The sequence below is a fragment of the Coenobita brevimanus genome, chromosome 100, assembly GCF_032717465.1.
Source record: "Coenobita brevimanus isolate Jiangsu-jjx chromosome 100, ASM3271746v2, whole genome shotgun sequence".
Lineage (NCBI taxonomy): Eukaryota > Metazoa > Arthropoda > Malacostraca > Decapoda > Coenobitidae > Coenobita > Coenobita brevimanus.
Window position 1 is genome coordinate 62,473,331 of NC_137053.1, and position 24,939 is coordinate 62,498,269.

General features: G+C 40.8%; 1 protein-coding gene across 1 annotated transcript; it reads left to right on the forward strand.

Annotated features, from left to right (window-relative positions):
• The first annotated feature begins 227 nt into the window (after window positions 1-227).
• On the forward strand, window positions 228-24,939 carry Atac1 (Ada2a-containing complex component 1). Its single transcript, XM_080284044.1, has 11 exons — window positions 228-339; window positions 4,881-5,225; window positions 5,810-5,926; window positions 7,122-7,235; window positions 10,066-10,166; window positions 14,553-14,629; window positions 15,583-15,698; window positions 17,151-17,312; window positions 20,153-20,281; window positions 23,908-24,142; window positions 24,654-24,939. The coding sequence occupies exons 2-10, from the start codon at window positions 5,034-5,036 to the stop codon at window positions 24,097-24,099; spliced, it is 1,200 nt and encodes a 399-aa protein (XP_080140170.1). The 5' UTR covers window positions 228-339; window positions 4,881-5,033; the 3' UTR covers window positions 24,100-24,142; window positions 24,654-24,939.

A 24,939-nucleotide genomic window follows, 5' to 3' on the forward strand; every position in this document is an offset into this window, starting at 1 on the left:
TTGAAAACGTCTGCGGGGGAAAACCACTCGAAGGGGATACTGCGATTTTGCTACCATAGGGGGAATCCCATATTACCAGTCAAGTAAATAAACTTGAAGTGTGCTTTTTAACATTTTTTTATACCCTGTGATCTCTGTTATTCATAAGTTTTAATGTGCTTTTAGCTTTTATCAAATATGTTCTGGGACGTATCTCCTAGTGAAAATGTCAACAAATGTGGCGGTGTGTGCTTAACCTTTTGGGCAACTGTAACCCTAATATTTTTCAGCCAGACACCCCGCTGGTCGACTCAATTCATTGCTGAAGTATGACAAAACAGGAGGCTGATAATTGATGAGGTAGGTGTAGCATGTCCAGCAATTAATACGCAAGGTATACAGTATATTATACCAATTCATGAGCAAAAGCTCGTAACTCTTCAAAAGTAATATATCGGGAAATCTTGAAATGATTGTAAAAAAGAATGTACAGCTTATTACTCTTAATTTATACTGAATGGTGTTTCTGTCACGCTTCAGTAGTAGAATACTGTATATATTCTATATCAAACGGGCGTGGCCTTTCCATATTTTCAGTTGAAATGAGTCTTTCACTGATTACTTATACCTGGATTGTCACTGCTACTAGGGATTTATATAAACTTACCTCTGAACGCTATAAATAAGGATTTAGAATGCGTAGTGATAGGTGGTGGCGACCATCATCCACTCACTTGATGTAGTGCTGCCTACTTCCTTAGCCTTTATCATTCTTTTTCTGTGCCTGCCCTCCTCTCTTCCTGTTTCTCCCATCTTTCCTGTCACTTCTTATTGTTTTTCTTTCCTTTACAGGTGGCTTTACATTGAGTGACAAGCCAAATGGTTTTCTGTAAGCCAAGAAACCACTTACAACACTGGGTGGTAACCATGTAACCAAACCATACGTTCTCCCTATGTGTCAACAAGTGGGTTGGTGGAGGGTTAGTGTCCCTCCCTGTAAAACAAATAATTCTAAGTCAAATGGCCACCTCTTACGGGATTATGGCATCTGGCAATAGATAGATAGATAGAAATATTCCGCCGACATCTTCCAGTACCCAGCCATATTTAGCATTCCTAACAAGCAGTTTTTTTATTTGAAAGCTGGGTATCAAATGCAAATGAAGTTAGGTTGGATTAGGTTTGGTTTGGCATTAAGTTTCTCATTGCTTTGACACAGGATACACTGACGCATCCAGTCTGAGCAGTGGTTGGTAAACAATGCGGCCAGTCAGTGAGATCATCGGAAAACGTTGCCGTGAGCGACCTGGTTGCTTCCTTAAATACCCCAGTATAGATATATTTTGTCTTTTTCCAATCACTTCTCGCTGTCACAATGGAACAGTTAACTATCTAAGTTGCTTATGTACCAAAATTACATACCATGAGATCGTGAATTTGTTATAATATAGGTGGAATCGTCGCACCCATTTGGTAAAGAATTACCAAAAAAATAATAAATACCTAGTATATGAGTTTATTTTTTGTATGAAAAGGTTGGGCTGGGGTTGTAAGGAAGTATTCTGGAGAGGGTTTCAAATTAATATTTCCATAAGAAGCACAGTTCATCTTAGGTGGATTATGCTAAGAAGTGTTCTTTCCCAGTCCCCAAAATAATGTATAAAGAGGTCCTTGGGTCATGTTTTCATGAGTTTAGGAGACTGTAGAGGCTAACACCTCTTCCTGGTATTCTCACCTGACCAGTTTAGCTGTTTCTGCATGTGGTACTTTAATATTCTTGTGTTTTATATTTTTTGCAATCTGTGTCAGTATAGTAATAAAAATATATGGTACCTTATATAATAATAATAATCTGGCCTTTTGTTTCTCAAAAGCGCCAGTTCTTCCTTTTGGGAATTCACTAGCGCTCGACAGACATACATTATTTTTACAATTACAAGAATTGTGACATTTCTTGTATATAATACAAGCTACATCATATATACATGAAAGTGGCAATAATTAAACCCTATAATCATCCGTCATAGTACCTCTCTCCAGGTCATAGCATTTTGAAAAAAGAAAGGCTTTCAGCTGTCTCTTAAAGGATTCAGCAGTAGAGAGTTGTCTTATGGACAATGGCAATCTGTTATATAATCTAGGGGCTCTATATGCAAAAGAACGATCAGAGATAGATGACTGGTGAATGGCTCCTGGCTCATAAAGACGCAAGGAATCATCTTCACTGAGTAACATTACACCCGGGCGTGTCGATGGGAGTTTTAACAATTCAGCAAGATACTTCGGTTCACCAAACTTAAGAACCTTGAATGTAATAAGACACAGTTTAAATTCATTTCTAGCCTTTACTGGTAACCAATGCAACTCAATCAGAAACTGGGTAGTTGAGGTTCTCGGGGGGAGACCAAAGTTAAGCCGTGCCGCCCTGTTCAACACAGACTGAATTTTTGTTAGTATATTATTTGAAAGACCAACCCACAGTGAATTACAATAATCAACACGAGACAAGACCACTGCATGGACCAATGTTAAGAGGCACCGTCTATTCAGGAATTTTCTCACAGAGTACAGATTTCTGATATGCAAGTTACACCCTCTTGCAACCTGATTAATATGTTCTTTGTAATTTATCTTAGAATTAAAATAAACACCCAGATTTCGAACAGAACTGACTGGATGCAGCTGTGAGACGCCAATGTTCAAAGCCAGGGCATTGTCAGTGTCATCACCCCTTCTGTTTCCTCTGATGATGATGATCTCAGTTTTACCATCATTCAGCTTAAGTTTCCTCTTAGTCATCCAAATCTTAATATCAGACATTAGTGATTCAAACTTTGTCTTAGTATCGTTGATATCTGACATCTTAACATAGAGCTGGGTGTCATCAGCATAAAAATGATAGGACACATCATGAGCATCAAGTAGAGACGAAAAACTACTTGTGTAGATAGTAAATAGAATTGGACCCAAAACTGATCCTTGAGGGACTCCAAATAGAAGAGGAGCAGAATCAGAGCTAGCGTAATCAACAACCACTCTCTGAGATCTGTCCGACAGATACGGAGCAAAAGGGCACTATCACGAACGCCATAAAAATACAGATCATCCAACACTAGTTTATGATCTACTGTATCAAAAGCTGCAGACAGATCCAACAGAACTAGGAGAGAGGACATCCCACTACAAGTGTTTGCCACCAAGTCACTCTGAATCCTTGTTAGTGCAGTTTCAGTTGAATGGTATTTTCTGTATGCTGATTGAACAACAGGAACATCTCTGTTGTGTTCCAGTAGTGGTAAGAGTTGATCGAGTATGGCCCGCTCAATAATCTTGGATAAAAAAAGACAGGTTAGAGACGGGACGATAATTTGTCATGCTCTCGACATCTAGGCCAGGTTTCTTAATTAGGGGCCTAAGCAAAGCACGTTTCTCAGACTGCACAAAATTACTTTCTAAGAAGCATCTATTTATTATGCTGCAGATAAAGTCTGCAGCATGCTCATACACATCAGGCAGTTGTGACATGTTACACGGATCGAGTGAGCAAAATGTTTTATTAAGTTCTCTGATGTAACATTTGACTTTGTTTACATCCAGCGGATGAAATGTTGAAAGCAAATGATCCCCGGTGCACCGTGGCTGGAAGTCAACTGAGTACGCTTCACTAGGAGAACTGCTGTCTAAATCACTTCTTATGCGAGATATCTTACTTGTAAAAAATGAAGCAAAATCAGAAGCCAATTGGGCATCAGATACAGAAGTTGGTTTAACAATTACATTCCTCCAACCAACCAAATTGTTCACAACTGCAGACAGTTTTTTTTTATCACCCCACATGAATCAAATTTATTTTGATAATACCTAGCCTTTTGGGCTTTTACAGTGTGAACGACTGCTCTAAAAGAGGATACAAATCTCTGCCAGAACGCAAGATTTTTTTTTTTTTTTTTTTTTTTTAATATGCTAAATAAATCACTGGGGAAGAGGTGTAAGCAAATACACAAAATGGAAGGGGTGTGAGAAAGCCCCTAGTCCCACCAGAAAAAGGCCCCTTCAAAGATTACCCAAAACTTTTCCATCTTTATATTTTGTGATAAAGATACTAACCCTTTCAGTCTGATTATATATTTTATTCTCGCATCTCTAGAGAATGTTATGTAGCTCGACAGACATTTGTGAGCTGGATGGGTTGGATGTAGTTGTCATTAAATCTGTTCTTTACTTGAGTCAATGTTGAACTGAATTCACATATTTGAAGAAAGTACATTGCCACATTGAATGGGTTAGCTTCTGTGCTTCACTTCATTTATTTTTTGTTATTGCTATAACCAGTGATTATTTTTCAGATATAGAGAGACTTTGAGTTGGAGGAGTTAGGTGTAGCTTTCACTGACTCCTTCACTACAAGGGGCCTGAACTAAAGAGTAAAATCATCTGGAGATAGCAAGAACAGAATAATGAATACACATACTGTACATCACCTAAGACCCAATGATGGCCAGTGAGAATGGGTTGGATATAGCCTTTGGTAATACCTTCATCGTAAGGTAGATACAGAATGATAGATAAAGTAAAAATATAATGAGTCACAAAATTGCAAGGGGTATCTCCTTTCTTTGCTGTTCTTCAGACCCGGTGATGCTCAGTGAGAATGGTTTGATAATTGTAGACTTTGTTAACCCCTTCACTGTTATTGGCCCTCCTAAGCTGAATATCATTTCCTTGTATTAGCAGCAATAAAGTAAAAAATATGGTATCACCAGACTGAAGAAAATGAAACTTCACATTATTACAGTACTTCTCAGATACAGTGATGGCCAGTTAGGAAATAAACAGCAGAGATAAACTAAAAATAAGTCACAAGATTAAAGTGGTTAACTCCTCTCCCCATTATTCCTCAGATGCAGTGAAGGTCAGTGAGGGAACAAACAGCAGTGAGTTGGATGAAGACATACTGTACTTGCCTCCTGTGGTGAATCCTTGTGAGTAGGACACGTGGGAGTCACCATACCGAAGGGATTAACTTGACTCTTCATAATTCTTCTAACTCATCAATGGCGAATGAGGGAACAAGCAGTAGCAGTGGGGCGGATGAATACCTGGCTCCTGTGGCGAATTACGATGAAGAGGAGGTGGGGGAGTACTTCTTTGAATCAGATCCGCTGGCACTACGGGAGAACCCCGACTACCAGCTGATGCTAAGGGCACTGGTCAGACTCCAGGCTCAGCGCGCAAAAGCTGTCAGGGTGAGGAAACAGATTAATTCCACTTATGGTGACTTTTATTTTATTTTTATGTTAGATTGTTGATGACTTTTGACATCTGATATGTTTCCTTCTGTGGAGATTTAGCCCACGTAGAACAAGGGATAAACTAAAAGTGGAAGATACACAGAAATGTTTGTAATATTCAGTGAAGTCATTGTGGCACTCAGTACTGTGATCATCTTAAGTTCTCACTGGCTTCAGGAGTGGGAATTTGATGAGTACAATAGTAATTTTGATTGAACTTGGCAGAGATTTGTATCCTCTTTTAGCTAGTACTGTAACCTGTTATATAATTGCGGAACAAGATACAATAGTACTGCGTCCATGCATCATTTTCATAACATTTCTTCATAGTTTATAACATATTTTACCACCCATAACACCTCAGCATTCATTATGGAGAGGCACCAGTTTTCTGTCAGATGAGGGTAACCCATCTATGAGACACTGATTAGAGCATACACTTGACTGCTTATGCATGCTGTACAGTGAGATTTCTTTCAGCAAAGTAAAAACTCAAGTCAGACATGAACTAACCTTTTAGTTGTACTGTTTCTGAACAGGACATAGAGCGTCTGCAGGAGGTGAAGGAAGAAGCACTTCAAGATCCCATGGGCTTTGTTACAGCCCTTCAGAATGGAGTAAACTTGAACCTGCCAGCACCACAGGAGATTGCCAAGGTGATGTAGTGCTCTAATGAACTCATCCAAACCATTTACAGTAATATCTTATTAAGTGCTTGGTGGGTCAGTGGTTAGAATGCCCCATTTGGAATGACACCCTTGGGTAGGTTCAGTCCTGAAGTGGTGATGAGGTTTTTCAGTCATGTAATGACAGTAAGGGAAGTAGGTTGGTCAAATGGGATTGGCTGTAACTGTTTACAGACCATTTATTGGCTGTTCGCATAAGTTGTGGTTGCGTTCCAAAATACGGTAAACCCTTAATATACAGAACCCTCTTTTAACGAATTTAGCTTCTAACAACCACGGTACCTTGAGCTGGCTGAATATTATGTTCATTCAATAAATTTTTATTCAATAAAAGAATGGACGCACAGGAAACACCGACCAGTGTGGTTTTGTTACACACGCGCGCGCGTGCACACACACACACACACACACACACACACACGTGAGCATGTGCTCCTTGGCATCACCACATCAGTCTCCGGGTGATCAGCATCATGAGTTGAGCCATAAATAGAGCATTGTTTGAGAAAAAGAGCCTTTTTGACTTAGCTGTACGGTATGTTAATATGTACAAGTGTATGGCTGAATGATGCTCTGTTTTTAACAATCTTTGTTCGGTAAAAGCTACAACGTCTGGAAAATTACTGTACAATGTTTTGTTTGGCTTTAATATCAAGGGTCTGGTACCAATTAGTTCATTATATCGAGGGTGTACTGTATCACAATTTTATTTATACAGTCGGTACCTTAAAGTTGGGGAATGTAGGAAGTCAGCTTTATGGGTAGCAGTGAAACTGTTTGAATAAGTTGCGTTGGAAATATTAGCAAAAACAAAGGAATGTAAAAAAAGGTGACATGTAGTGCAAATTGACTGTACTGCATTGGGTGGTAACCATTGAACCTTTAAATACATGCATGATGGATGCAGAAAAGTACCGTTAATCATGACTGAGAGAATCTTACACCGTGCTGTCTTTAACAAGCAAGTTAGGTGTATGACTTTCCTATTTTTTGATGCTTTTGGTAACTGTCTTAGGGAATAAAAATTGGCTTTGGGCAAGGCAAAGCCTTTAGATTTTCTCTTTAGTGTGTGTGTTTTGCCTTCTGTATTGTTCATCTTGCAGTAGCACTCTGTAAATTTTGTATCTTTCCAGTGCTCTCTTTCTGATGTTTCTTATTCTTACAGATCCCCAACATTGACTGGGAAAAGTACAACATTGACTCACTTACTCAGGCTCTTCGACCCAAAACCAGAAAGCGCATCCTTCAGGAGACTACAAGTGTACAGCAGTTGACGCAGGTAGTTTCTCAGGAATCATCATCTTTATATTTGTCTTCATGGTAATCATCATCTGCAATACCATATAATACTGTACTTAGTGATGTAGCTACCAGAAAACTGAGAAGGGGAGAATGATTGAATGTTAGTGCAACTGAATTTCTTCAGTACCATATAATACTGTACTTAGTGATGTAGCAACAAGAAAACTGAGAAAGTGAGAATGGTTGAATGGTAGTGCAACTGAACTTCTTCAGCAACATGAATAGAGTGGTGGCTGAACAAGGAGATGTTGATAGAAGTGTTAATGAACAGTACAGTCTTGAGAGTTACTGATTCAGTGTGTGGATGGACAAGGGGTCTGTCAAGAAATAAAGTAACTTGGTGGTGGAATGAGGGTGTTGAAGCTGCAGTTAAGGAGGAAAGAAGGCTTTTCTGGGAGTGGAGAAAAGGTGGTAGTAGAGAGGAATACTTGGCTGCCCAGCACTGGGCTAGAAGAGAGTTTTGCAGGGCAAAGTCTGAATCTCAGAGACTTTTACTTGATAACCTAAATACTGTAATGGGGAAAGGGAGCATGTGATATTTAAGGTGGCAAATCAGACGATAAAAAAAAAGAAAAAAAAAAAAAGTGAGTTTTACGCCAGGTACCCCTTTTTTTTGGATAAGGGCTAAGGCGTTGCCCCTGGATAGAGGACTTTGGTTTGGAGCATGTAGCATTTTATGACCGGATGCCCTTCCTGATGTCTACCAATGACCCTTGGGTGGATTCGATCCTCCGACCCTACGGTCAGAGCGGAGCGCTCTAACCCACTGAGCCAATGAGGGAGAATAAGGATGTCATAGCTCAGCAGTGTATGAAGAATGATGAAGGAAAGGTAGTGGTGACATCTGGAGAGAACACTGCAACCAGTTGCTGAATGAGGAATTTGACTGAGACAAGGAAGGTTTGGAGCCAGCAAATCCAGTGTTTGGCCCTTGGCCTTTGACTGACGCTGCTACTGCTACTGTGAGCAGGGCCTTAGGCAGGATAAGGTGGTGAAGGCGGCAGGTGTGTCTGGGTTGACTGCTGAAATGTTTGAAGCCTCAGGAGATAAAGGAGTGGGGTTAGTCACTGATTTGATAAATACATTTATATGAGTGTGTTGTCTACAGATGATTGGCTGAAGAGTGTAACTGTGAATGTCTTCAGTGGGAAGGGTGATGCTCTGGAAAGGGGAAATTATAGAGGCATAAAGCTTTTGGACCAGGTAATAAAGGTAATGGAGAGAGTTCTAGAAGGTATGATCAGGGGGAGAGTGAATATTGATGAGATGCAGTTTGGGTTTATGCCAAGCAAAGGGAGCACAGGTGCCATATTCATTGTTTGACAGCTTCAGGAAAAATATATAGGAAAAAAAAAAAGGAACTGTACTTTGTTTTTATTGATTTGGAGAAGGCCTTTGACAGAGTTGCTAGTGAGGTGGTGAAGTGGGCAGTGAGAAAGCTTGGGATTGAGGAGTGGCTGGTGAGGGTGGTTATGGCCATGTATGTAGGTGCTCGCACCCAAGTAAGGGTGAATGGAGATTTGAGTGAGGAATTTTCCATGTGTTGGTGTGCATCAGGAGTTAGTCTTGAGCCCCTTGTTTTTTATGGTACTTGAAGCCCTCTCACGTGACTTAAAAAATGGATTCCCGTGGGGGATGTATGCAAATCATTTGGTGTTGATTTCTGAAAATGAAAAGGAGGCAGAGGAAAGACTTAGGAAATGAAGAGATGGTATGTGGCACAAAAACTTAAGAGTAAATGCAGATAAAACAAAAGTGATGGTATCTAGGGCTGGGGTCGGTACAATATAGAGGGGGAGTGGCCATGTGCAATTTGCCACAAGGGCATGGGAAGTAATTCCATCTTGTGCAGTGTTTCTTATAAGTGGGTGCATAAGAGATGTAGTGGTATTAGAGGTAGACCGCGAGATAATGCTGATTACATATGTGTGGTGTGTCGAGGAGAGCAAGTGGAGATTGCCAGGCGTGAAAGGATTAAACTTGTTGGTGAGTCTCTTGAGTGTGTTGAAGAGTTTTGTTATTTGGGAGACATGTTATGTGCTGGAGGTGAGGGTGGAGCTATCTCTGTGACTAGAGTGAGGAGTGATTGGAAGAAGGTGAGGGAGCTGTTGCCTCTCCTGACATTGAGAGGGCTCTCCCTTTATGCTAAGGGATCTTTGTATGCGATATGTTGTAGGAGTGTAATGCTGTATGGTAGCGAGACCTGGGTAGTAAAGGAAGAGGATATTCGCAGGCTTACTGTAAACGTACAGTAGTGGCAGTAATTAGGTGGATGTGCAATGCGTCCCTGAGTGCGAGGCCTGGGTTTATGATGAAAGAGTTGAGAGGTAGGATGGGCCTGGAGTGTAATGGTGTTGTGATGGGGAGAAGTAGATTGAGATGGTTTGGACATGTGGAGAGGATGGAGGATGATAATTGGGTGCAGAAAGTGAGAAGTGTTAAAGTTGGAGGTTGGGCAGCAAGAGGTAGACCAAAAAAGACCTGGGACGAGGTCATTGAGTGTGACCTCAGGGATAAGGGACTAAATGGGGAAGCTCCCAGAGATCGAGCAGCATGGAGAGCCACCATTAGGTGACCAAGGCCAACACATGCAACCATGTTGGAACCTTGGAAAACGAAAACAAAAAATGACGAAAATGAAAATTAACTTCGTTGCCTAGGAGCAGCAAGAGTGATATATATTACAGTAGTGTTAGCATTCTGTTTAGTGATGCCTAATACCCATACTGTACTTCATGAGAGTTAATTCCTCATGCTTTTGTCTATATTGGACAAAAAATATGATCTATCAACCTCATTTTTTCCAGGACAACAGCAATGATGAAAAAATCATGGTACGAGGTCGAGTCTATGATAGCAGTAAGCCACAGACATTCAACCAAGCTTGGACTGATGAAGAGCAGCGCAAGTAAGTTTATTTTATTTTATTATTAGTATTATTTATTTTTTTAAATTATTATTTTTTTCCACATATGCATTGCCCCATCAGGAATGTAGTAACTAGGGGTTTGCCAACTCATTCCAGACATTTATGGCAAAATGCAAGTCTCTTACCCCAGAATAACATTATGTGAGCGATAAACCCCAACCATGCCTTGGATTTTTAGTTTACAGATGAACTTGGAGTTACATTTATTGTACTAGTACTGCATCATTTTTACTTCCTTGTCATTGCATCTGTACCATGTAGTGTGTTGGTTGAACCTTTCTGTCTCAATAGTTTTTTATCTGTTTTAGAGATTTTAGTGGGAGTACTAGTAGATGCTAGCTATTGTTTACGTAAAGTTAACTGCTCTTTTGATGATGGTTACTGCATTTAGGACATATGTAATTCACTTACAAATGAAGTGGAGAGGTATATAAGAGAGGGGTGTGTGAGCTGGGAGCAAGGCAGTGAAGTGGCGTTGGACAGGGCAATGTGGAGGCAATTTGTTTGTGGCCACCCCTGACGAGATTGAGGCATCTGGCAATAGATAGATGGATACATTGTACTGTAATTCAGTTACCTTATTTCTTTTTTATAATAGGACATCATTCCAGTGACATATTCTAAGTTTTATTCCTCATACCTCCAGATTATTTTATAGGCTAAGTTAAAGTGGACAGATACAGATTTCTCTCACAACTTTTATGATGCTTACAGAGTGGAGGCAATCTTTATTATCAGTAAGAATTGTGTTTCAAAGTATCACAAGTTCATCCCTACAGCTAATATTCTGAACTGGGTGAAACTGACAATTCAGCTTTATAAGTGGCAAGGAATTTTAATAAGTGGCAAGGAATTTTTAATTAATACTGAAGATGACAAAACAAAAAAGGTTTCAAAGCAAGCCTGAGGACAGTAAATCACCCATGGGGATGAGGGTGGGTTCATGGAATGTGGGAAGTTTGAGGGGAAGAGCAGGGGAAGTCGTTGAGGCATTCAGTAGGAGGTGGGTGGACGTGGCGTGTTTGCAGGAAGTCCGGTACAGGGGTGGATCAGCCAGAAAGATTGTTGGGAAGGACTGTTGCTATAAGTTGTTTTGGCAGGGGAGGACAGATGGATATGGAGGTGTTGGTGTGATGGTTGCGGAGAAATGGGTGGAATATGTTATGAATGTTTTGAGAGTAAGCGATAGGATATTAGTTGTGAAAATTCTGTTGGGAAGAAAGATAGCTGTGATTATATCGGCATATGCTCCACAGGCAGGATTGGATGAATCAGAGAAAGATAGATTTTGGGATGATTTAATACGTGTAGTGGGTGGTATGCGGGATGATGAGATAGTGATTTTGGGAGGGGACTTAAATGGTCATGTAGGTGAAGCAGCCCAAGGTTATGAAGGAGTGCATGGGGGCTGTGCATATGGTCTAAGGAATGCAGAAGGGGAAAGGATACTCGAGTTTGGGGAGGCAACGGACATGATTGTGTGCAACACATATTTTAGGAAAAGAGACAGTAGGTTAATTACGTATGAGTCTGGGGGAAATAGCAGTCAGATAGATTATTTTCTGGTTAGGAGGGCCGATAGGAGGTTAGTGAGGGATGTTAAAGTTATAGGAAGTGAGGAGTGTGTGCAGCAGCACAAACTACTGATTTGTGATATGGTGCTTAAAGAACAAATGATGAAAAAGAGGACTTATGTACCTAAGAGGAAAATATGGAAGCTGAAAAACCAAGTAGTAAGGGATGCCTTCTATAGCGAGTTGAGGAGAGTGGTGGCTGAACAGGGAGCTGTAGACAGAGGCGTTAATGAACAGTACAGAGCCCTCAAGAACAATTTCTTGAGAGTTACTGATGTAACATGCGGCTGGACAAGAGGACCACCAAGACATAAAGTAACTTCATGGTGGGATGAGGGTGTAGAAGCTGCAATTAAGGAGAAAAGAAGGCTTTTCCGGGAATGGAAGAAGGGTGGTAGCAAAGAGGAATATTTGGCTGCCAAGCGTAGGGCTAGGAGAGAGGTATACAGGGCAAAGTCTGAGTCACAGAGACAATTACTTGATAACCTAAATCATGGGGAAAGGAAAAATATATTTAGGGTGGCAGGTCAGGTGAAGAGGGATAATCGGGATATCATAGGTGAGCAGTGTGTGAAGAATGATGAAGGAAGGGTAGTGGTGAACAGTGAGGATATTAAAGATGCATGGAGAGAGCATTATAACCGGTTGTTGAATGAGGAGTTTGACTGGGACAGGGAAGGTTTGGAGCCAGCAGATCCAGTGTCTGGCCCTTGGCCTTTGATTGATACTGCTACTGTGAGTGAGGCAATAGGCAGGATGAGGGTGGGGAAGGCAGCAGGTGTGTCTGGGTTGACTGCCGAAATGTTGAAGGCCTCAGGCGATATAGGGGTGAGTTCAGTCACTGACCTGATAAATAGGATTATTTATGAGTGTGTTGTCCCAGATGATTGGCTGAAGAGTGTAATTGTAAATGTGTATAAAGGGAAGGGTGATGCCCTGGAAAGAGGGAATTATAGAGGTATAAAGCTTTTAGATCAGATAATGAAGGTAATGGAGAGAGTTTTAGAAGGTATGATTAGAGAAAGAGTGAATATTGATGAGATGCAGTTTGGGTTTATGCCAGGTAGGGGGACCACTGATGCCATATTCATTGTTCGACAGCTTCAGGAAAAATATATTGGTAGGAGAAGGGATCTTTATTTTGTTTTTGTTGATTTGGAAAAGGCCTTTGACAGAGTCCCTAGAGAGGTGGTGAAGTGGGCAATGAGAAAGCTTGGCTTGGAGGAGTGGCTGGTTAGGGTGGTTATGGCCATGTATGTGGGTGCTCACACCCAGGTGAGAGTGAATGGAGATTTGAGTGATGAGTTTTCCGTGAATGTTGGTGTGCATCAGGGGTCAGTCTTGAGTCCCATGTTGTTTATCATGGTACTTGAAGCCCTTTCACGTGACTTTAGAAACGGACTCCCGTGGGAGTTGTTGTATGCTGATGATTTGGTGTTGATTGCAGAGAATGAAAGGGAGGCGGAGGAAAGGTTTAGGAAGTGGAGAGATGGTATGGGGCAAAAGGGTTTAAGGGTAAATGCAGATAAAACAAAAGTGATGATATCTAGGGTTGGTGGCGGTACTGTCAAAGACGAGGGAGAGTGGCCATGTGCAGTTTGCCACAAGGGCGTGGGAAGTAATTCCATCTTGTGCGGTGTGTGTGATAAATGGGTGCATAAGAGATGTAGTGGTATCAGAGGTAGACTGCGAGATAATGCTGATTTTATGTGTACGGCGTGCCGGGGTGAGCAGGTGGAGATCGTCAGACGTGAAAGAATTGAACTTGCTGGTGAATCTCTTGAGTGTGTGGAAGAGTTTTGTTATTTAGGAGACATGTTGTGTGCTGGAGGTGGGGCTGGAGCTAGCTCTGTGGCTAGGGTGAGAAGTGGTTGGAAGAAGTTCAGGGAGCTCTTGCCTCTCCTGACATTGAGGGGGCTCTCCCTACGTGCTAAGGGGTCTTTGTATGCAGCGTGTGTTAGGAGTGTAATGCTGTATGGCAGTGAGACCTGGGCAGTGAAGGAGGAAGACATTCGCCGGCTCAGACGTACAGAAATGACAATGATTAGGTGGATGTGCAGTGCGTCCCTGCGTCCAAGGCCTGGAGGGGCTGGGTTTACAATGGAAGAGTTGAGAGGTAGGATGGGACTGGAGTGTATTGGTGTTGTGATGAGGAGAGGTAGATTGAGGTGGTTTGGACATGTGGAGAGGATGGGGGATGATAGTTGGGTGAGGAAGGTGAGAAGTGTTAATAATGGGGGTGGGGTTATGAGGGGTAGACCGAGAAAGACATGGGACGAGGTCATTAAGTGTGACCTTAGGGTTAAGGGACTGAACAGGGAGGCTGCAATGGATCGTGCAGCATGGAGAGCCGCCATTGGGTGACCAAGGCCGACACGTGCAAGCATGTTGGAGCCTTTAAAAACGAAAACGAAAACGAATATCTCTTTATTCTGCTGTGAATTTAATACTAAAAAGGATGATAAAAAGACCTTAATAATAAAAAGGATGATAAAAAGGCCAACTTTGCACTTGTATTTTTTAATATAACAGTTTACTTGTGTAGGTATGGCTCTAGCTGATAGGTAATGTGAAGTGCATAAGTGTGGATGTTTATGCATATGAGGTGGACTCAAGAGTTGGAGGACTTGAGTGATGAGTGAAGGAGAGTGTGGTCTATTTAAGAGGGCAGACTTCTGATAGTTCTCCCTCTCTTAGGTTGTCCCTTGCTCTCTGGACGATACCTTAAGCAATCCTTAGATGAGAAAAGAGGTTGGGATGATAATAATGAATATACTTATTTGTCTTACAGACTTGAGGAGCTGTTAATTAAGTATCCTGATGAACAGATTGCCTCACGCCGCTGGGTCAAGATATCCAAAGAACTGGGTAAGTGGAATAACCCCTTTAATCCACATGTTGTCCATGTTAGCTGAGAACTGTGTGAATTTGCAGTGCATATACTGTATTCTATTTTCTTACTATTCACCTAATAGTCAAAAAGTTTTTATTTAACCTTTTTAGCCAAAAAAAAAAAAAAAAAAAAAAAAAAAAAAAAGAAGAAGAAAGCCAATGCTAGAAACCGAGATATCATTACCTACCAAGACTACCCTCCTGTTCTGTACAAGTGAATATGCCATACAGTACTTTGAGAAAGGAAGTATCCCATGTGTCCAGAATATTTATATTCACATGAAATTAGAGAGGAAACTTGACTTTTTACATTTTCATTGTTGCATCTGTTAGCTACAGTGATAGTGATAGCTATTTGCCAACAACTGACTTTACTTATATCCTCCAGTGATAAGAACACATGTTATTAGAGCTCCAGGATATTGCCTTTTTGTCTTTGATTAAAGTCTGAGATCATTGCCCTATCATGCAGTGGCACTAACATTTAGAAAAGATTAATTATGAAGTACTGACATGGAAATGATATACAGCAATACCTTATTCCATTTTTAATTTGATGCCAGTGAACTGACTATTTGACAGGTGTATATGAAGAGCATCTGTAAAGAGAAGTACTCCCCAAAATATATGCAGATAAGGCTATGAGGTTGGAGCCAGGATTTTAGACACCTGGATGATGTGTGAAGGAGCATGGCCTATTTCACTGGGCATGCTGCTGATAGTTCTCCCACCTTTATTCTTAATGTTTACCAGTTTTCTGGATCCTGCCTCACCCTATCCTTAGGTGGGAAAAAAGGTTTGGATGATGACAGTGATGATAAAAATGTGGTGGTGGTGATGGTGATGATGAAAGTGGTGGTGATGGTGATGATGATGAAAGAGATGGTGATGGTGATGATGATGATGATGATGATGGTCTCTGTTTCCAGGCACCAGGACTCCACTGCAAGTCCAAAGCCGTGTGCAGAAGTTCTTCATTGCCTTGAAGCGTGACGGCCTCCCAGTCCCCGGCAGGACCCCCAAAGAAACAGTAGTTAGGAGATGGGTAAGTAACTATAACCTCTTCAGCCTGATGACGTATTTTTGTATTTTGTTTTTCCCACATGTAGACAGATTTACCCATCTTAGGTTAGACTTCTTATACTGGACAAATTTTATATATAGCCTTCATAAACTCCATCACTGCAGCTTGTCTCCTCTAACCTGAATAAATTCATTTAGTGTTAGCAAGAATAATGAAAGAAATATGTCATCAGAGTCAGCGTCTTACCCACTTAAGCTAGATGATATACCATCATATTTTGTTACTGCCACCTCTGGTTAGTTTATTCAGCACAGGAAATACATCTGTAAAGGATTAATGAACACTACTATGTATCTAATGCCTGACTGGTTTCTCTTAAAGCTGAATACAATTGTCTGTATGTAGCAGTGCTGAAATATAAACTCCATCATTGAATTGAAGGGATCTCTTCTCTTTAATCATACAACCACCTTGTGATTTTGCATAGGTCTAGTGGTGAAGGGATTGATTAAGGCTATAAACAACATCTCCCAGTAGAACATTCTCTCCTAAGCTGAATAAAATAATTTTGAAGCTATTATGGGCATCATATAACTGACATCACCATATGAAGGAGTTATCTTGGCAGAGACTTGTCATTTTGCATCTTACTTCTTGCAGCTTAGTGATGGAGTAAGACTATACTATGGCTCTACACTTTCCGTAACACTTTTGTGACCAGCACCAAGTTCTGATGATCCCATGTTACAGCTCAGCATTCAGGATGGAGAGGAGGCAGTTTAAGACCAAGTTAAATTGTACAGACTAGTTTTTGTTGTTCAATTCTCCGAAATGTAGAATGTGTGCAGGTAGAATGGTACTTAAAGTGAAACAGTTTTATGTGGAAAATGCTGAGATTTAAAATCACAAAGAACGCTCATTTTTCTGCTTTCAGATCAACTTTATAATTAATTATAAGCAACTTTAGCTTAGGACTAGGTGTTAATTCATCAACAACTTTAGATGAAGCTGCTTTGAATAAGAACCAAGAGTTTTTAATAATGTTTTCTCACTCATCAGCTCTCTTTATTATGAGTATTATATGTGGTGGTATTGGAGGCTTAGAATGTGCTGTATTTGTGGTAGTATAGGATGATAGGAGGCATCATAGTAACTCTTCATTAGCAGTTTATTGTACATGCTAAACTTTCACATTCCCTTGTATTCTTTTTATATTGTTTCAGTATTGATGCTGTTTGTATCAGTAATATACAAGAGGATTTTGAGATCAGAATTATGGAATAACCTGCTAAGAGTGAAGTCTCATGTAATCTCTATAGCCACCCAGAATATAACTGATGTAAATGAAGAACAGCTAGGCTTTAATTCATCAGATACTTAGACCCATAATAAAAGTACCCCTTCAATAAGATCATGTTTTACTTATTTTGTTTGTTTGTCATTTCCTGTTTGTATGCTCTTGCTTCCGCACAGGGTGGAAAGAGGCGGCTCACCTCCCATCACGCCATCATGTCCAAGCGTTATAGCCTCTCTTCCAGGTTCATGAAAGCTTTCCAAATGTATGAGGAAGAAGACCGCAAGCCTAACGTTAACAACATGCCGGATGAAACTCACAGTGTGTCTCCGTATTTATCAGTAAGTTCTTTCCATCTGTCTGTCTCTGTATCAGTCAGTCTGTCTATGTAACCACTATACTGTATCTGTCTATCTGTCAGTACTGTATGTCTGTCTGTCTCTAGCCAGACACCTTAACCCCAGTGGGAATGGCCACAGAGAAGTTGTCTTCATGTCACCTTGTCCTCTGTCATCCGGCTGCCCCAGTTTCTGTTCACAAGACCCTTATTCATGTACAGGCGACCCCCACTTTACAAACGATCATGCAATGAAAATTTGCATTAACAAAGATTGCGTTTTACTACCCTTTGCTTGCCTAATGAATGCCAAAATTCACTTTAACAATTTTTTTTTCCCTGAGCAATTTTAAATTGAGTGTGCTTTCGGTCAGGTGATACCACCACAGAGCCACTAACAGAGAAAACGCACACTCTTTATTCCCGCCCTACCATCCAAAACAGTACAGTACCTTGCCGCCACATGTGCAGCATTTATTTTGTTATCATGCCACCCAAACTCCCTGCTACAAACCCCAGCAAACAGGTCGCCAAGTCCACTGGGAAGAACCTTACTCTTAAGATGAAATTAGACATAATAAGGAGGCACGAGAATGGTGAGAAGACAAACAACATAGCTTGACACCATGGCCTGGCCCAATCGATGGTCTGTACAATATTTGAATCGGCAGAGGCCATGAAGAAGGCAGATGAAAATACATCGTCTCTATAGGCTAAAAGGACCACCAGAGCTCGTGACCCTGCAGTGGAGCCATAAAATACACAAATATTGATTCAGATTGAGCACAAATGGGGTTAATGCGGGTGGATGGGGGAGAAATCAGGGTTGTGGAACCAAACTTCATTTAACCCATGTTGTAATGGGTTCGCACAATGATATATCGCTTAGCGAACGATTTTTCAGGAACAGAACCCGTTCTTAAAGTGGGAGCCTCATGTGCCTCTCAGCCCTGTTCTGCCACCTCACCCTCAGTTTCCCCTTCCACCTCAGTCACATACACATTCCATGTTAATCTCTGGTTTTCTTAGTGGCTTTTAAGTCAAGTGTTTAAGAGATGTGGATACATCCAATGACAAAATGTAAAAGGTAAAGGTAATGTGAAACTGGAACAAATGGAATGATTCAGTGAGTGACAGTGATGGAGTGATTCAGTGTGTGTTAGTTGATAGTGATGAAGTCATTCACTGAGTGGTAGTGATAGTGATAGAGTGATTTATTGAGTGGCAGTGATAGTGATGGAGTGATCTAGTGAGTGATAGTAGCAGTGAAGCAGATCAAGCAGAGTGATTCAGTGATTGGTAGTGATTAATGATAGTAATGAAGTGATTCAGTGGGTGATAGTGATGGAGTGATTTAGTAAAATTAATGGTAGTGATAGTGGAGATGAAACAAGGGACCAAAGTTCACCTATTTTTCCACTGCATATACTTCTCACATAGGTCATGACAGTATCTTTCCTCCATGACATCACAACAAAGAGTATCGTCAGTGGCCAGAGAAACATACCAACTCTCTCACGGCTTAGAAATATTAGCCAGCAGAGAAGAGCAAGAAGTACTGTGCTTGTAGAGGATGTTATATATGAATTGCATTTTGTTCCTAACTGTACTTCATGATTTATGGTCTTGGTAAGAATATATAGACTTCATCCTCATTTCATGCACATGTTCTTTGACTCTCTAAACTAGGAATACATGTACCTCCAAAAGGACCCATGGGTTGAATATGGCCCAATGGCAGTTTTGATCCACTCTTCATTTTAGTATACTGCATTATTTATTTATGTATTTATTTACCAATTGATATATAGTATTTTTAAGACATTACAGTTCAATTCAGCCAGTATTTTGCAATGATTCACATTTCATTGCTGTCATTTTATTCAGTAAGGCTAAGGTTCATGTCTAATAACCATTGATTATAGGGACAGTAACAGAATTAATTATTTATGTCATGGACAGATTTTAGATCTTTTGTTGTATTAGTACTTTACAGTATTTCATTGTTTATGCAGAGAGAAGGCACACACAGTAATACCCCACTATACAATCTCCCTCTGTGTCAATGTGATACCCTGCCATTGCGATGTAAAAGAGTTAACACTCTTTCCTGCCAATTGATGGCCAGTCCCCGGTTATCTGATGGGTTTTTATCTGATGTGTGTGTGTGTGTGTGTGTGTGTGTTTTTTTACCAACTTCGATGATATTTTTAATTTTTGTTTTTAGGGTGATTTATAAACTGTTTTTAGACTTGGATTCATGTGTTTTAGTCATAGTTGGGTTGAACACTGTCATTTTTGGGTTCAGTTTACTGTTTGATTTTTTCTAGTCTACTGTAATTTTTGATGATTTTCAGTTTTTTTTTTTTTTTGTTTGTTTTTTTTTGTTTAGATGAGTTTATAAACTGCTTTTAGGCTTAGTTAGCTTGTTTTAAAGCTGTCTGGGGGTTCAGGTGAGCTAGAAACTTGTTTTTGGATTCATTTGGGTGGGTTTTGGACTTGGTTGAGGAGAGGGATCCCAAGGCTCCCAAACGCATCCCTACTGTACAGTATACAGTACTTTCTGTTTTATTGTCCCCGGTAACCAATACCCCAGCTCAGCGATGGGTTTTCCCAAACACATCTCATTTTTATAGCGGGGACTCCCAGAACTTTACTGTATATTATGTAGTTTCACTTTATGTTGTAAGGAGTTCTGTAGTGTAGCCTCCCAAGTTTTCCTGAGAATATGGTTTCTTTTAATAATCCTCTCACATACTCTGCAATTTCACCTTTTATTGCTGTTGCTTTTAATACTGGCCACAGATGTTTCTCTGTAGTTATTTTCATTGCCCTTTTTAACAGGAAGAAGAGGACATTGTGGATGAACTGAGGCAGACAGAGGAGTATCAAGAATTGCTGAAGATGAAGCACATTAGGTCCATGAAAGTACAGGAGATGGAGACAGGCATTGTAGTTCATTATGGATACTCGGTAATTTTCTGTCAGTTTGTTTTAGTGAAACTTAGGGGGTTAAAAAAGATGGCATACCTAGGTTTATGCATACAGAGATGAAGATGGCCATGAGGGTGCGGGTTTCATAATTTTTTAGATACATTTAGGGGCCTTTGTGGTACAGTGGCAAAGTGTGCATTTTTGTACACTGAAGAACGAGGGCTTGCGCCCCGCCAGGGTAAAAAAACTTTGGGAGCATTCTTCTGGCCACGTACTGCATTGGCGGACACAAGGGGTGCTGTGGTTGAACCAGTGTCACATACAATAAAGTATGCTTGTGCCCAGTCAGCTTGCACGGGCCGATTACACTTGGTTCACAGACTACGCACACATCCAAAGCCACTCCAACACAACAGTTACCCTTACAAGTACTTCTCACCCTACATACAATCTCTGCTAGACAGCCTAAGTCACTTGGTAGAGATACATTGGCTGTATCGTCCCCACTTCAGTAGGGATAGGCCTGTCCTGCAGTGGACACTCAAATGGCTGATGAGATGAGATGGTACTGTACAACTGAATATTGTTTACATTCATATATACAGTACTGTAATCCCCTGAAAATTTTAAATCAGTTGTAAATTACAGTTCAGTATAGTAAGACAATAAAAATAACAAGGTAAGTGGTTGAGTTACAGTGGATGTAGCAAACTAAACTATGTGTCAGTGGATCATCTGCTCCTGCCATATATATATGCCAAACTTTAATCAGTATGTGAGAAGATTGATTGGCTTATCAAGAGTGTCTATCTGTCTATCTATCACCCAGTCCTACATTGCCTCATGAGGAGCATAGGAACCCGGGGCTAGACAAGTTGGTCCTGACATTTAAGATGAGAGTGGGCAGCCTCAATCATCCCTGAGTGGCATTATGTGAGCAGTCAACCCCAACCACCCCTTGGATATAGACCTTCACTGGCTCAGTACAATTGGAGTGCCGTAATTACCCACTAAACCACCAGGCACCAAATTTGGTTATATGGTTACCAGCCATCCATCCATCATCCAATCCTACATTTCCCCATGAGGAGCATAGGAGCCCAGGGCTAGGCATAGGAGCCCAGGGCTAGGCAAGTTCATCCTGACATATAAGATGAGAATGATATATGGTTACCACCCAGCGTATTAAATGGTTTCCTGGTGTACGGTAAACCATTAGGCTTGTCACTCAGTGTAGAGTCACCCACAGGCAGAAGGAGGAGGAAAGAATGAAGGAAAGAAAGACAGAAGAAGGAGCGTAAAGTCACCCGTAGGCAGAAGGAAGAGGAAAGAATGAAGAAAAGAAAGATAGAAGAGGATGGAAGGAAAGAAGGATGGTGGAGAGGGCAGACACCTGAGAGCAGCACTACTTCGAGTGAGTGGATGGTGAGCGCCTCCACCTACCCGAGATCAAGTATGTTAAAGCTGAAATTCAGTACATATGTGCAAGTTCAGTTTAAAGGAGGTTTACTGTACCTGCTACCACAAGATGGTTTGATTCAGTCTGGAAGAAAATTTTGAAACTGAAGAAGTTAGACATAGACATCATTAACCACTTTGCCATTAGAGGGTGTTTCTAAGCCAAGTAAAATAATTTGGAGATAGCAAAAATGAAATGAGATACATAATTGGACTGAAGGGGTTATAGTAGACAGTCAGTTTTTGCATAGTTATAGTCCTCTTGAGTAGGAAACAGGGATGTGTCATGTCTCCATGGTTGTTCAATCTGTACATGGATGGGGTAATAAAAGAGGTACAAGGTAGGGTAGTGGATGTTGGAGTGGCCCTGGTGAGAGAGGATAGTGTTTGGAAACTCCCTGTACTGTTGTTTGCAGATGATACCGTGTTGTTGAGTGAAGACGAAGGGGAGCTGCAAGGCTTGGTGGATGAGTTTGAGAGAGTGTGTAAGAAACGGAATTTAAAGGTGAATGTAGGGAAGAGTAAAGTGATGGTCTTTGAGAGAGGTGAAGTCAGTGAATGTACAGCGAGGTTGGATGGTGAGGAATTGGAAAATGTGAGTACGTTTAAGTACTTGGGTAGTGTGATGAGTAAGGATGGAGGTTTGGAGGGTGAAGTGCTTGAAAGGGTACAGCAGAGAAGAAAGGTTGCTGGTTCTTTGAAAGCAGTGATAAGAAACAGGGAAGTGAGCATGGAAGTGAAAAAGTTACTACATGACAGTATTGTGATACCAACTCTAACTTACGGAAGTGAAGCTTGGACGTTGTTGGAAGGACACAAGTCAAGAGTGAGAGCCGTGGAAATGAGTTATTTAAGAGGAGCCTGTGGAGTCACATGGAGAGACAGGCTGACGAATGAGGATATAAAGGAGCGTTGTGGTGTTGATGTGGATGTGATAGGAAGTGTTATGAGGAACACACTGAGGTGGTTTGGCCATGTGGAGAGGATGGAGGGTCAAAGACTGACGAAGAGAGTGTATGTGAGTGAGGTGGAGGGGGAAAGAGGGAGGGGGAGGCCGAGGATGAGATGGAGAGATGGGGTGGAGAGGTATATGAGAGAGGGGGGTGTGAGTTGGGGGCAGGGGAGTGAAATGGCGGGGGACAGGGCGACTTGGAGGCGATTTGTTTGTGGCCACCCCAAACGGGATTGAGGCGTCTGGCAATAGATAGATAGATAGAGTAGGACTTGCAGTAGTCAGTGTTGCATCTGAGTCACCAGTTGTACTGCTGTGTGAACAGGGACAAGAGATACAGACTTTGTCCCAGAGACTGACCAGCCCATGAGTTGAACATATAAATGTATACAGTATTACACCTTGACGTTCTCTTTTAGGTTGTTTGTATACCGGTATTTGCCTACATGCAAGAGGATAAGAAATACAGTATAAAAAGTAGATTAATTGCCTGGAAAGAGGTGGTATGTCTTGTGTGTCACCTATAATATGGCTATATGAACAATTGGAATACAGAATATCAGTCAGGAATGCACCAGTAGCCTTGAAGCACTAATAACTGGAACTATAGGAATATGATTGATCAGAGTAAATTTCACATCTGCACAGTAATATTTCATAATTGTTGTACTGTAGAAAATCCCAAACACCAACATCAGTGTCCCAGAAAATTTCATCTTCCAAATTCAGCAGCTATGTGTTTTCTGTTTTTATTTTTCTGTAGGATATTTGATAATGCTTGTGCATGACTTATTTATTTTATAGAAGTTAGTGCCAGATAAATTCATACAGCTTAGGAAACAGTTTGTTGACCTGAAGGGGTTGTATATATGCATGTAGCGGTGGAAATTTTTAGTAAGTGTTGGAAAATGGTGGCACTGTTTATATAAGATATACCAAATCACTAAAGTCAGTATTACAGTAGCCTGTTTGTTTTAACATGACAAAAATCCCTAACCCCATTCAGCTTGAATGATGGCCTGTTGTAGTCATATTTGAGGGTTAGTGTGATTACTAACTGAGGAGAGTCATTGCCATCTAATAACTGAAACCCAGTAAATTCCATACACCCATGACATAGTATTCAAATTATGGGAGTGGCCCAGTTCTGTCTGGTGAAATTGAACTGACAACAGTAAACACTTTGCTGCTTTTATTTCTGAATTATGCCTATCCCATCAATTATGATGATGATGATGTTGAATTGTTTTGGCAGTGTGACGGATGTGGGATGGAGCCTATCAGTGGGACACGGTGGCATTGTGAAGAATGTCCTGATGCTGCCAGTGTGGACCTTTGTGAGGCCTGCATCAAGACACCCTTTTCATCATCCACCCACACACCTTCACATAAGCTTCTGCCTCGTAAAGCACTCTGCATCAGGGATAGTCTGGCCTCCTCTGTATGAAATGTTATACGAACCTAGATACAACACTGGAGACAGGTGGGAGGTAAGTTATACTCTTCTCCATTTTGAATGCTAAGGTTTTAAAATAGAAGATATAGTACTATGAGCACAGTGTCTCCAAAAGTTTTGAATGAATTTCAATGAAATTTTGTGGAAGGGTGAGCCATGGGCCAAGAAAGAAATTATTAATTTTGGGACAGATCCGGATTCGGATCCTATCACCACGGATGCAGATCTTTTTTGATAGCAAAGGCATTCGTGGAGGTATGCGTTCTCTTAGTGCTTTCTAGTTGTCAGTCCGTAACACCAGACTTTTTCAATCGTGGCAAAAGCAGTCCACTTCCTGGATTGAAAATCTGTCAGTTGTTACATCATTAGTAGCAGATTTAATCCTCATGGATGCCCATTTCCAGTAATTAACTGTGGAAGTCCCCCCCCCCATTTTCTTCCCCCTCTACAATTTTTTGTGGTTGAGGGAGGGAGGGAGGGAAAAATGGGGGTGGAGGAATTTTATTTATGTGTACTGTGCATTTTTAACACCTTTCTCTTTTCAGGTGTCTCTGGACAGTCTTCATATTACCAGCTTGACAAAAATCTTGTTGGTGAACCTGGTCACATTAAACCGCAATTGACTTAGTATATATTTTTTGATGCCAAAAAATCCATTGTTGTACATTTTTTGCACAAACTTGCAAAAAATAGTTTCCATGTATTTTTAAATTTATTTATATATTTTTTTGCAGTTTGATATTATTTTCAGTTTCATTTTTTTGTATTTCCATTTTTTTTTTTCAGGTTTTGAAACTAATGTTGCTTTTTTTTGCGTGTATTTTCGAATAA

Coding starts and splice junctions, on each gene's coding strand:
- Atac1 (XM_080284044.1), top strand. CDS start 5,034: ATGGCGAATGAGGGAACAAGCAGTAGCAGTGGGGCGGATGAATACCTG. Junction 5,927..7,121: donor CACCACAGGAGATTGCCAAG/GTGATGTAGTGC, acceptor TTATTCTTACAG/ATCCCCAACATTGACTGGGA. Junction 17,313..20,152: donor GTGTGTCTCCGTATTTATCA/GTAAGTTCTTTC, acceptor CCTTTTTAACAG/GAAGAAGAGGACATTGTGGA.